Genomic DNA, 14,379 nt, shown 5'->3' with positions numbered 1-14,379 from the left:
TTTATGACAAAGCAAAAATTACAATTTTCGATTGGAAAGGACAGAATTTGCTGTAGAAATTGTAGAATTTATTAGGTAGCTCGTAATAATTTCAATTTTAACATGTTTTTTTAATTTTTTTTTTCAAGTTTTTTAATTATTACAAATTAAATTCTAAAACTGATTATGCTAATCATTTATTTCAGAAGAAATACTCATAAAGATTTGCTAATTTTTGAAACTAAAGTTGTTCGGGAAAACCTATTGAAAGCTCGAAACCTGTGAAAATGTTTCATTCAGGAAAAATATAAAAAGTTTTTCATGTGTCGCTGGGTAAATGTAGTGATGCTTTATGATTAATTTTTATTTACAGGAAAGATCATCCTAGTTTACATCATCTTCTTTCTACGCAGCCCATATAGGGTTTTTTGCTGCACTACTGGCGGTATTTTATCTAAATTTGGATATGAAATGGCAGTTGGATAAATCAGTTATAGGAACAAATTCAGGTAAATTAAATATACCTATGTACTAACCTTTTTTCTTATATTACAGCACGGAGAAAACTAAATTTTTATAGCAAAGCAAAACTTACAATTTTCGATTGTAAATAACTGAATTTTGAAATAGTAGAATTTATTAGGTAACTTGAAATAATCTCAATTTTGACATGTTAATTTCTTTAAAAATTATTTCAAGTTTCTTAATTACTACAATTTAATTTGTAATATCAACTCAAATACCTAGTAAATTTATTTCTGCTGGGGTTTTATTTTTACAAATTCGGGTCCAAATTGTAAATATAGCTTTAATATTTAGGTAAATATTTTTCTCCGTGCCGGAAAAAATCAGTGAATTTCAATGGACAAGGTAACATCAGGCACTTTTGTTATATGTTACAGAATATATTAATAATTTCGTAACAAGTAATTTTAATTTCTGTTGTGAACTGACAGTGATCGTTCTTTTTGAATGAAATATATAGATAAACGTCCCTTTCAAAATACCTTTGGACCTTTCTCATTAATATTCACACAGTTTGGGACGTGCGGTCATTTAAAATAAATAATCAACCCTTCGCTATTTGGGCCGACTGAATATCTACATGTGTAACATATAATAATTTGTCGTAGTCGAAGTTTCTTTGGTGGATTTTCAACTAATGAAAATATACATATACATATATTCCGCCAAATTGATATCTGGGTATGATGGAAAGGGGGATGACATTGAGCGGGAACTGACATTTTATACGAAAATAACAGGCCACCTACAATTTCCAACTTTATGTTATAACCGACAATATTAAGTCAAGTGTTGCTTGGCCGTACAATTTTCATAATTCCATATTTATGAGCTTTAACCCAGATATTCTGTGCGAAAGCTTCTCTTAGCCCGTGAGGAGATGAGGCTTTTCTGACAGCTTCTGTGCCGTCTCCTTTGACCTTTAATAATTTTCAAACCAAAAAATATTCATAATGGCAATGGAAATCGAACTTTCCTCCAAATTTGATATGAACCAGATGATTTCGTTTATCGTAAAACAAGAAAAACGTCAATTACATAAATTTATTAATTAACAATCGATCAAATCAACCGATTGAATTTTAAATTATTTACGTTTTAAAGCTTTTGCGTAAAGGATTTGGTAATTTAGCATTATTATCTTAGTTTGAACACTGCGATATATCTAGGGGTTGCGAATAATAATTTCGTTGGGTGTGTAACCAGATAACAGCAGAAATTTGATTTTTTGTAAATATTTTTCATACAGATTTTTTCGGTGTGAACTTCTCCACATGTTTATTGCAAAAGTTGACAGCAAAAGCGGGAGAATTCAGAACGTCTATATACTAGTGCGAACGCGTTGCATTCATCATCATAAGGTGGTCAGTCCTAAGACTGGTTGGATACGCAATTCCACTATTCCCTATTCTGAGCTAATCTTCGCATTTCCCTAAGACTACAACAACCCACATCCTTAACTATTTGCGAATAGTAATCTAATCTAGGTCTACCTCTACCCCTCCTAACTCCCGTTTTTGCCACTAATATGAGAAGGTGTTCTACCAACCTGTCTCGCCTCTTTCTTATTGACTACCATAGAGCTCTCTGTTCCCCTATTCTATTTAATACCTCTTCATTTCTAAACTTCTCTATCAACGGTATCCTCATCATTTGCCTGTAACATCACATTTCGAACGCTTTTAACCTTTACTTTTCCGCCACATCCACCGTCCATGTTTCGCACCTGTACAGCGCCGGGCTCTAAACATACACCTTTAACAATCTATTTTGAATTTCTAAATTAACCGTTCGCGAGCACAGAAGTGACTTTTTTTTATTGAAACCGATTCGACCTTGCACTATCCTCTGCTTTATATCTACTACTTCTTCCGTCCTGACTTCTCTGACTTCCTAAATACTTAAAGTCAGTCACTTCTTCAAATTTTTCGTCTCCTGTTTTTATATTCGCTCTTACTTCCCTACTTTTTCTTCCCTTGCATACCAGTATTTTTGAATTACTTTTATTTATTTTTATACAGTACTGCTTTGTTCATACCGCTTCCATTTTATTTAAAGCTATCTCTAACTCATCCTTGCTAGGTGCTAATACTACTATATCATCTGCAAATCTAAGCATACTAATCTTTTGCCCCTGTATATCTATCCCTACAGTTGTACTTTCTTTTGATGATGTTGATCGCGTCTTCGATGTATAGATTAAAAAGTAGCGGTGACAGTGTGCATCCCTGTCTGACTCCCTTCCTAATATTTACTTCTCTATGTTGCAGCCCCAGCTCTATAACTGCCTGTTGCTTTTTATACAAATTAACTATCACTCTTCTATCTGTGTAACTTATCTCCAAATTTTTAAGTATATTTAACATCTCCCATTTAATATTGTCAAAAGCTTTGTATGTATACACTCATTCCTTTTTCTATCGTTAACTCTATTATTACCCGTAAAGAAAGAATAGCTTCAACCTTAAATGCAACGAAGAACTGATAATTCACTACACACATACCCACGAGTGTTAATATTCAACTTTGACAACTTATTTTCTTTATTTTGTTTATAAGTGACCTTAAAGCACAAAAATAGTTAGCTTTTCAAATTGTTGAGAAATGCCTTAGTTCACCATGAAAATTTGTTACTAAAAATGGAAAGTGTTAAAAGTTCCTTCTTAATATAAGAGTAATTAAATTGTAACTCTGTTAAAACGTTAAAAGCTTTTTTCTTCGCCGTTGTCAATTTTAAATTAAAAGTATTAGTTATTGATTAGTGTAAAATTTATTCGGCTGAACTTCTTTAAATTATAGCTACATTAAAAGCGAGATGAAAATTAGTAGTTGACAGAAGTAGTTGTACCCGTGCCAGACACGCACGATTCAATATTTCTGATTGAATCTTCACTGCGGATTACATTAATATTCAAAGTGAAACCACGTTCTTGCCAAGATTGGGACCGAGTGGATGAGTGTGCATGCCTTTCAGGATGTTATGAGGTTATGACCTCTCATAATCTCAGCTATCGGTGACATCTGCCCTGGTTATTTATGAATGGAACATCCTGAGGAAATAGAGCAAAAATTCGACCTGTAATTTCCTCTCGGTCTGACTGCATCGACAATATATATTTCCTCTAGTAATTTTTCAATTCAAAAGAGTTAATTTAATCACCATCAATGTTTTACTTTTATTCGTTATCACCTACCCACGCGTAACTCTCGTTTTCATGTAAGATATGTACTGGAGGAATCGACATTTTTCATGGCAAAGACGATTTTGTATGTAGAAAATTCTGATTTCTTATCTCCGGAAAAATTGGTGCACAGTTGATAAAAAGAGTTAGTGTTCCATTTGCAAACATAGTTATTGTTAATTCTAATAACTACTCAATGACATGCTCTTATATAATATCCGTAGTTCATGTTATAACTGAAATAATTTCCGTTATCACTTTTTATCTTTGCATTATTAACCGAAATCTAATATAATTATTTGCAAAAATTAATTCAACGCATTTCTGAAATTATTAATTCAAATTTCAAAAAAGGTGAAGCGCTGAAATTGAAGCGAGTGAAAAGCGTTTTACAGAGCATTACGTTTTTATTTGAAAATGCTCGAGAAAATATAAATGAACATCAAAGTAGAAAATGGGNTGTTTAATTATTCTTAAAACTAAAAGCACTACAGAAAAAATATTTAAATAAATGTTTTTGTATCTTAATAGGACTATCAAATGGCCCTATTACTAATTTTAATAATACAAGAATAACCTATTTATTTACTAAAAAAATTTTTGGGTTCGTCGCTTAACGCAACGTTGAAGTCTCCGGCGTTTTTTGAGATTATCAGCGAAATTAAGGGCGTTATCAAAAAAATTTTTAGACAAAAATTATTCTACATTTTATGGGCTTTAAGGAAATATAAAGACTTTGGCTTTCAATTTAATATTGAATGAGCAGGGCGGTTTTTTCTGGAACGCTACAAGAATCTGTTTTTTGGAGTATACTGCAGATGAGAGCTTTTTGATTTTCTAACGAACAAAGTACTAATTTATTGTTATAAGTATGCGGTATCTTATATAGTGTTTCTAATAGGGCCTTTTATTTGCTGTTTGTTAAATTAAATTTTTTGACATAGACGAACTATAGGTTGCGGAAGGAATTTTTCTAATTTAATCTTTAACAATATCAAAAACAAAAGAAGGAAAGATACCTTTTTTACTTACCTAATTCTAAACTTTTTCGAACAGTTCTTTTGCTTAACTATTCTTATCTACCCTCCCTTTTCCTTTTACATTTCTTTAACATTTCTTTTAATATTGCCAGCTCACTACCATTCTCTTTTATTAATTATCTACATTTTTCCCTTGCATTACTTTTACACCCTCTTCTAGAACACGTCAATGTTTCTTTTCCACATATTCTACATTTTCTTCCCTTCTTCTTTCATCTAGCACTTACTTTCCTTACATGCATTTTAAATTTCAGTATTACCGTTATATCCTTTCTTTCCCTCAAATATTCCGGTAATAAGTCCCCTTGCCACTCCTGGCACGGAAATTCTTTCGCATGTTTCGACTTTGTAGACTCTTTGGGTATTCTCCTTTTGTTATTTTATTTAATATATTTCCTATCCCCATTCTTTCTCTTCACCAAGCATTCCTCTAGTTGCCTTCGGCTTAGCATTATCTCTGTTATCTCTCTTAAGGATTTTCTGTCTCATTATCATATTTTTTTTCTCTGCATCCCTTTTCTTATATCTTTTTTCTGGTCCTCGTATATTTACTTCATGTCTTACTAATCTTCTTCTTGCTTCTACTACCTTCTTATCACATTTTGTTTCACTTCTTACAATATAATTAGGTGTACTTTTTTCCAAGTTTAAAATTCATTTTCCATATTACTTACCCTTATTTTCTACCTTTTTGTACTCTTTCCCATCCGGAGTTCTATCGTCTCTTTATCGTTTTCTGAGTCTTAGTAATTAATTATTGCAAATCCGATGCGTTATCACATGATAAATAATAATAAAGTAATTTAAGGGTTGAATAATGTATTATTTAATAATCACACCGACGTTTCGCTCTATAATGTTAAAATAAAATTGAAAATTGCATTGTCGTTTGTGTTACCAGGTGGATTTTAATTAATTTATTGATTAATTTATTCTTTTAACTGTGTTTGTTATCTTTAATTACATGTTCATTTTTAGCAACACGTTATACTATAAGTTTAGGTGAATTTCAATTGATTTTTGTAGTTACTGTATATATTCTCTGAACTAGTTTATTTTTGACTTATATAATCTATCCTAAACAAGCTTTAACACCATAAAGCGAAATGTCGATGTGATTACAAATTGAATAAAACATTTTGCACCTGTTAAATTACTGGAATTGTCCCGTTGATAAATATTCGGGGAAGAAATACGAAGATATATTCGGATGTTGTTTGTGGAAGTCGTATATTAAAATACCATAAAAATTTCATTCAAATCGATACAGTTTTTTTAGTTGTGCGCTGATCATCAGTCAGTCAGTGGTTAGTTAAGTAGTTATTTGTGGAGATTAAAAATATTGCAAGACGACTGTTAGGTTAAAAGTATATGTCGAAAGGCGTCTTTCTAAACATTGAGCATAATTATTAATATTATTAAAGCATTCTAAAGTTGCGAAACATTAGATTCTACCGTTTGATATTAACTTCACCTTGATATTTTTACCTAATCCTAATAAAAGGGTCTTCATGGTAACCGAGCAACGAGTTAGCCTTATAAATTTTTCACTTTTTCATTATGGGTTACAAAACTGTAAACTTTTCAATTTCTCTAACTTCACATTAGTTGTTTGGAAGAAAACTGAATATCCTAAATTAAAACATCTACTGAATTGCATATGTACACGTAAATTTATAGTGGCATCAATTTATACACGCGTCTTCTCTAAACAGTAATTATTCATTATTGCGTAAATAAGCACGAAACGGAAATCGCTTTCAATAATTAATTTCCAATTAAAATATGAACAGACTCAATCAGGATGCGGTATTGTCGTTGTGCTCCAATTTTATATCTCGCAACAATTAGAGAGCATGCACGGTACAGGGGGTTATAGGTTACCATTGTAAACCCAAACAATTCCTTTATTCCTTGAAACGATTTATCGTTCGGTTTCGCTAATTAAATTGTTTTGGAGAGACGGCGGATCGTTGATGCGAGAGCTTTGTTCTGTTGCAGGATAATTTCTGAAAATTTGCAGGGCTACCTGCAAAACATACAGACACATACATACATACATACATATGTAGGTATACAGGCATACGTGTACGGTGCCATTATTGGTAACGCATCCAAACAAAACTCGGGTATGTTACTATGCGATAACGCCCGCACACTGACAGGATAATAATTCGAACAAATGGTAAACGTTACTGACAATGCAATTGTTACTTCGATCGTACCGTTCTGATTGCATAGACGCTACAGTGGAAGTAATATCACAACAATACGGATTTATTAGGCCGATAATTTTCGTATTTTTTGTTATCTATTTTTATACGAAACAATGCATGAAAAATAGATATATGTACAACTCAGTGGCGGCTCATGAACACATTAGGGATTTTTTTTGTGTTAGAACTTCTTATAGTCTCAAAACACAAAAAAATCTCAAAATGCAATTGTTTACAAAAAATAGAAACTACTTTAGGTTGTACTTAATTTATTTATTTATTCAGAAAAATATACTGTAGCGAGCACGAGAGTGTGTTTGTGTGCGCGAGTTAAACAGTTCAAAGAAAAACAAAACGATCCGGATGGTTCTAGAGGGTTCCAGAAAGGAAACAACAGTGATATATCAACAGTAGTGTAAATAAATAGTCTTGCCGTTAGCAGTCTTAAAAGTTAATTTTGTTGAACCCACGAACAATACAATACTTTATTCCAGTCATAGAATATTAGGTACATTGGGTATTTATGGAAATTTTAGTAATTAATGTCATATGACATTTTCAGTGAATGGTCTCAATACCTTTAGGAAGGTGTTCTTCAGACTTGTAAAAAATACCCTCTAAAAAGTATTCAAATATAAATTATATANTAAAAATTATTCTAAATCAAGTATATGCTTGTAAATACTTAGTAAAAATATATCTGCGTTATTGTAATTATTTTGTTCACAACATATTGATATGCCAGAGCTTCTTGTGTTTTTGATGTTGTGAGTAACGAATAAATTTAAAAAAAGAAAGATTCCTTATTTTTATTAATATTTTTAAGCATGATGTTGTATTGTCGTCGAAGATAAGTATTGATGTAAAAAAAGAAAATTTTAGCATGTCAGCAACTAGGTGAAACATCGATCGCAAAATTTGTACCAATCGCGCCGTCGACAGACAGCGACTTTAATAAAAGTGAATAATAAAATGAGAAACTTTGGTCGTTATTTTTTATTATACGATAACGGCGAATTTTATTTTTTATGTTTGAATATCCAGTTTATTAATTATGGATGAATTCACTTTAGCCACTGCCATTTCTATGTGAATGTAAAATACTCCCTCTCGTATTTGGATGAGCGTGTGTATGTGTTGGAATATAAAATTTTTAGGGTACATGTATCGCTTTTTGAAAACATTCCTTTAAATAAAACATCACTCTGTAGATATATCGTCAAGCTTTGCATAAATCAGAGACGTAAAAATTTTTTAGTATTTTAATTTTAAATTATTCGCATATACATCATCATCATAAGGTCGTTAGTCGACTGGTTGGACACGCACCTTCACTCTTTACTATCCTGAGCTAATCTTCGCATTTTCCTAGAACTAGAACATCCCACATCCTAACTATTTGAGAACAGTTATCTAATCTAGGTCTACCTCTACTCCTCTTAACTCCTGTTTCTCTCTCTAATATGTCTCTGACTAGACCTTCATGCCTGAGAAGGTGTTCTACCAACCTATCTCTCCTATTTCTTATTGACTTCCATAGAGTCCTCTGTTCTCCTATTCTTTCTAATACCTCTTAATTTTTAACCTTTTCTACCCATGTTATCCTCATCATCCGCCTATAACACCACATTTCGAACGCTTCTAACCTTTTCTTTTCCGCTGCGTTCACCGTCCATATTTCGTACCCGTATAGCGTCACGCTCCAAACATACACATTTAACAACCTTTTCCAAATTTCTAAATTAACCGTTCGCGAGCATAGAAATGACTCCTTTTTATTGAAGGCGACTCAACCCTGCGCTATCCTCTGCTTTATATCCCTACTACTCTTTCCGTCCTGACTTATCTGACTTCCTAGATACCTAAAAGCATCCACTTCTTCTAATTTTTACATGATTTCCCTGATCAATCTCAAGTCCCTCAGGTGAAAAATATAGGTACGTAATCGGACAATAATTTCAACGTTTCGCTTTTTCATTAAGCACTTTCTCAAGGATTATATTTTTCATTATCTTTAGTCCTTGAAAAAGGCCTCAATTAAATGGTGGAATGTTGGAGTTTCGTCTAATAAACTGTTGTTTTTTCACTTGAAAGAGGTCATACGTTAGTAGTATAATATATTTGTACAAACAAGATGCTAGCACTTCCAAAAGGTTAGGTACTGATGGTTACTTAGTTGTCCTTGTTCTTCCTAATTATATAAATAAAAATGTGCATTATTTAAACTATATTTCGAATTTATTAAACATTAGGTTTTATCCGTGGCTTCGCTATGATAATTTACTCACTAGACTCAGTACAGTATGCTATTCTTTAATTTATAAAATATCAAAATTGGTTTTATAGAAAAATATTTATCAAAGGTTAAAGTATTCTTAGAATAACCCAGAAAGGGGTTATTTCCCTGAAGTTTGGTTTAATAAACTGCCTGTACCTGTATATGTATTTCACGTTTGGTAAAATTCTAAATGAAAAGCCAAAACTTTTCTTCTTTTTCACTTTTCGCCGTTGTTAGCAGCTTGATGGAGGTTTTAGTGGAGCGATTAGTGAGCAAGTTGGGATTAATTGCGTACAAACTGGAAAAGTTTTAATTAAGTGTTTAATGATATTGGCGATCCTTGAATTACCGGAACCGCAATCCGAGGAAAAATTCTTCCCTCCGTTCCGTCAATCGATCCACACAATATCATTTTTTGTGTTTGATTCAACTTCAACTTGTTAATCAATCTTGTTTCTTCAGTCGATAGTTAATACGCCATCTGTCTGTTATAAGCACCAATAAGGAATTATGGAATGTAATTATATTATTTCTTTCCAGAACAAAAATTAGAAAAGTTTCATAGAAATTTATAAATTGAGCATCTGGTTTGCCTCATCCACAGCATCGTAGTCTTACTTATAGGTATTTGTATCAGCCTTTAATTCTGTAAATGTACAATTTTTAGACTTAAATTACAAAAATTATTATATAAACGAGATTCAATTCGCAAAAGATTGTTAAAGGTGTAAGTTTTGAGCGCGGCGCTGTACGGGTGCGAAACATGGACGGTGGCCGTGGTGGAAAAAAAAGAAAAGGTTAAGTGCGTTCGAAATGTGGTTTTGATGGTGGTGAAATAAAGATGTTTTAGAAAGAATAGGAGAGCAGAGGCCTCTATGGAAATCAATAAGAAATAGGCGAGATAGGTGAGAAGGACACTTTCTCAGGCATGAAGGTCTAGTCAGAGACATACTAGAGGTAGAAATAGGAGTTAAGAGGAGTAGAGGTATACCTAAATTAGATTACGTTTCGCAAATAGTTAAGGATGTGGGTTTTTCTAGTTTTGGGGAAATGCGCAGTTTAGCTCAGGATAGGAAAGAGTGGAGGTGCGCGTCCAACCACTCTTAAGACTGACGACCTTATGATCATGATGATTGGGTGGTTAGTTCTTTAGCTTTGGGGGAGATTACTTCTTTTTCTTTTCTCTTTGGTACCTATAAACTGACCAGGGCTCAGAAATAAAAATGTACGCCCCTGAGCCAGGGTCAACTGTCTTTGGTGCACTTATTGGAAACATAGTTTTTAATAAATTGATAAAAAAAATGTCACTACACTTAGATGTTTACAACCAGAGGTATAGACCATTGCTTAGCATTCGGGAGCACACCGGTTTGATTTCGGGTCCGTCTGCCTTGGTCCAAGTTTTTCTGTGGTTTCCTTGGATCACTTAAGCAAATGCTAGGGCAGTAATATTCCACAGATAATCCTTCATTCTCTTCTGTCTTCATTTCGTCAGTCTCATCATTCTCACCCGAATCACCACCCACCCATTCCCACGATTCCTGAAAGGAGGCTGAAGAGGGCCTTCCGCCCTACCTTCCGGCATAGTCCGGACCGACTACCCGCTCACCAGCATTAGTGGCTGGTGGGAATGAAACACCCAAAAGTTTTAGTTTTTAGCCAGGGTGCCTTTGCTTGATCAGTGTGCCTGATGGATTAATACAGTTTTCTCGAGCCTTCCTTGGACTTTAGTAAATAACATTATTAACAACTTCTGCATCTGCATGTTTATTACCACTAAAAGCAAATGCTTAATCATGGGATCTCTTTAGAAAATAATGGTCACTTATTATGAACATCAGTATCTATCATAACGAAGATGTTACCTCCTTAACTTTTATAGACATTTATTTTATTTTGTAATAATAAACGTGACCGTGTTTCATAAGAAACTTCTTGTTTGCTGTTAGTTGAAGTTTTCACGATCACGTTGATTGGTGTCGTTGCTGTCAGTGATCGACCGGTACGTCGCGAAAGTTGTTATCGACGGCGTGTATGGCGTCGCGTCGCTAAAGCGATGATTAAATTTTCTTTGTTAGCGAACAGGATGTCATCTACAGTGAAACGCGACGTTATTTGTAATTAACGCGTCTTTGAATCCGATGTGGCGTTACTTTCGTCGTTTTTTTGTATCTTTTTCGCACCCGTCGTTGCTCGCCTGCCTTCGTTAACAGGGACGACATCAAAGTGAAACACGGTAGGGCACAGAGGTAGTGTTGTCGCACACGATAGTCGACTGTTATTAGGCAGATGCCTACATACATATATATAAACAAAGGTAAACATGCTTACCTTTTGTTTGTCTTTACTGGCACAAGGAGGTAGCAGCCTGTTGTTCTTTGTCACGCAACTTAATATACAAATAAGACGTTGAAAGACTTCATTGTGTTCCGAATACATGGTCATCAGGGGAACCATGTGCTGGTTGAAAGGAACGTTTTAAACAAGAAATAGTGCGAATGCGGTGAAACGGTTTTATACAAACTCGTTTTAATGATTGAATCAAAATATGAGGACCATCAGTCCTTTCTTGACATATCAATTTAGAATAAAGAAGGATTTCATGAAAGAATCATTAAACAGTTTAAAAAAAAAAATGATTTTCGTTACGATTACATTTCATTAAATAATAAAGACTATGATTTAATTTTCAAGACTATTTTATCTGGAAGACTATTTTATTCTTCGAGTTTATGACTCCACGATGGAGAATTATTCTTTATGACCAAAAAATATTCTGCAAAATTACAACGTCATGTCCAAAAATAAGACTTAATCGACAGGATTGACATCTGATCTTTAGAATCAAGACTTTATCTACGAGATAAAAAGGTTTTTTTCCAGTTTAAGACTTTATATCTAAGATGAAGAAGAAGAAGATCAAATAATATTTTGCAAAATTAGAACATAATATCCAAAACTATTGTAGCGAGCACGAGTGTGTTTGTCTGCGATCGGGCATACGTGTGCGTGAACAGCTTATCGATTCGCCGACTAGCCGCGGGCGCCTTTCTTCGTGTGCGCCGTATTTGTAAATGTGTGTGTCGTATCTGCGTTCCTGGAAAGCAGTTAAACAGTACAAATAAAAAAGGAACTATCCAGACGTTTCGAGAAGGCTCCCGAAAGTAAACAAAATACTATTTAAAGGAAGAGACGATCGCCGAGGAAGGTAGAAATAAATTGACGGTTCCGGAAGTGAATCAAGAAATAAATTGACAGTAATAGAAGTGAAATAAATAGCGCTATTTTGTAAATAAATAGTTTTGTCGTTAGCAGTCTTAAAAGTTAATTTTGTTAAACCCACGAACACTACAGTATGATTTAATCTTATAGATCGAAATAAATTCTCCCAGACCCGAATTTAATTTTCGAGACCAAGAGTAATTGTAAGAACGATATCACTCCCGCAAAAGTTTCCAAAAGAAATTTGACCAAATTGAATAATGAGGTACAAAAAATACGTATTACTTTTAATATTTTTTACGGTGAGCTTTCTAGTGTTCTGGTAAACGCAAAAGAGAGGTCATCATTTTTACAGATCAATTTTTCTTGACTTTCCTCAGTTTAGTTTCCTTTAAGTAAGCGTAAAGTAGGGATAAAGTAAGTGGATAAATAAAAAATTAAACTAATTTAAGATTGAAGGCTTTCACGACCGGAGTCTACTTGACGAAAATTTTTCAGGCTGTTGGCCGTGGTCTAATGGAATTCTGAAATCTTCCAGACTTTTTCTCTGACCCTGAGACGACGTCGATGTTTGCGTGGAATTTTCGTGTCAGTCCGGAAAATCTTCGTTAGAAACTAACTTACTTAAATTATTTATTGCAAAATGCTCTACAATAATAACAGTGGGTACTTTTATCATTTTATGAAATCGAATATGTATTAAAAAAAATTTTGTCATAAGAAGTTTTTAGAAGTATTTTTATCAATTCCTAGTTTTATTTTTAGTTGATTTTTTCTATCAATTTGTTTGCAAGACTTGTAACTATAGAAATATTATTGAAGAATGCCTTAAAGGGGGATAACACAATTACCTACCTCTAATATCTGCACACTGTAGAAAGAATATCTGCATTCGCCTTTAAAATTCCCACGGCTGACCCTTTAAATAATACGTATCAGCTATTATTGCTGTTTAATTTTGATAATGAGTAATTACCTTATGTATAATTGCTGTTTATTTTCAAATGCGTTGCTGTGCAATAATAAATTTTAATTATACAATTTTCTGCATCAAACACCAATTGAACGAGGTCGAATTTGGTTTGAAAATGTTTCACAAAAGTCTTTGAGTTCTATTACTGATGCAATTATTTCGGATAATTTTAAATAATATCATCAAAGCATATTCTGTTTGTGTACACTCCACACACAGAACGCTTATTTCTGGAATTAGGCGTATGTATCTACCTTTGTAATTAAAAATACGCACACATTCATGAAACCCAGCAAACCTGAAATCGAATTACCCTTTAATGGAATTTTACAAGCCAGTGAGTAAACGTGCTTGTAGTCGGTACAATAATTGAATGCGTCAGAAATATCAACATTCGACCCATTTATGTATGTGAATTTCGATAGTTATGATAACGATAGCTATACGTGATGGTTCGAACATCTAAATATCTCTGTACGTTGTCCAATAGTAATACGTGGAGGAAGCACGGCGCTAGTTCTGGACGACACGACGTGTATCCCCTAGATAAATTACTGTTAGGGGAAGCAGGGGGAATGTCGTTCACTTAAGGAAAAACCTTTATATTTTATACATTCATATCTTTATTTTGAAATTACGACGAAATATACTTCATTTACTTTCTCTAGCGATGTGCCCCTTCTAACGTCTTGGATGCGCGCTGGCAAAATCGCAGGCAGGGAGAAAAAAGCTCGTCATACTCTCGACTCTTGTTCATTAAACATACTTCTTCATACAGTACCTGCCAAAAGTTTTGTTCAATCATGAATAGTAGTGTGTTGAAAACAAGCGTTAAAACCTTTAATATGTCTTCAAATATAAACATCTCGTTGATTTTTTTCAGTAGTAAATGGTACCAATAACAGCACATTTGAGCAATGCAATTGTAGTGGATAAAATGGTCAATTTTTCCGTGCAGTACTGT

The 14,379-nt window shown here is 33.5% G+C and overlaps 1 protein-coding gene across 2 annotated transcripts in view; it reads left to right on the top strand.

Annotated features, from left to right (window-relative positions):
* The first annotated feature begins 356 nt into the window (after positions 1-356).
* Positions 357-14,379, top strand: part of LOC112904150 — a 58,064-nt gene continuing 44,041 nt past the window's right edge. For both annotated transcript variants that reach the window (XM_025973502.1, XM_025973503.1), the window contains exon 1: positions 357-488. In XM_025973502.1, coding sequence (XP_025829287.1) covers positions 446-488 — 43 coding nt within the window. In that variant the 5' untranslated portion in view covers positions 357-445. The remainder of the gene's footprint in view (positions 489-14,379) is intronic.

Source organism: Agrilus planipennis, unplaced genomic scaffold (genome assembly GCF_000699045.2).
Source record: "Agrilus planipennis isolate EAB-ADULT unplaced genomic scaffold, Apla_2.0 scaffold117, whole genome shotgun sequence".
NCBI classification, from domain to species: domain Eukaryota; kingdom Metazoa; phylum Arthropoda; class Insecta; order Coleoptera; family Buprestidae; genus Agrilus; species Agrilus planipennis.
The sequence above is the reverse complement of the archived record's forward strand: the minus strand, read 5'-3'. Positions and strand labels throughout refer to the sequence as shown.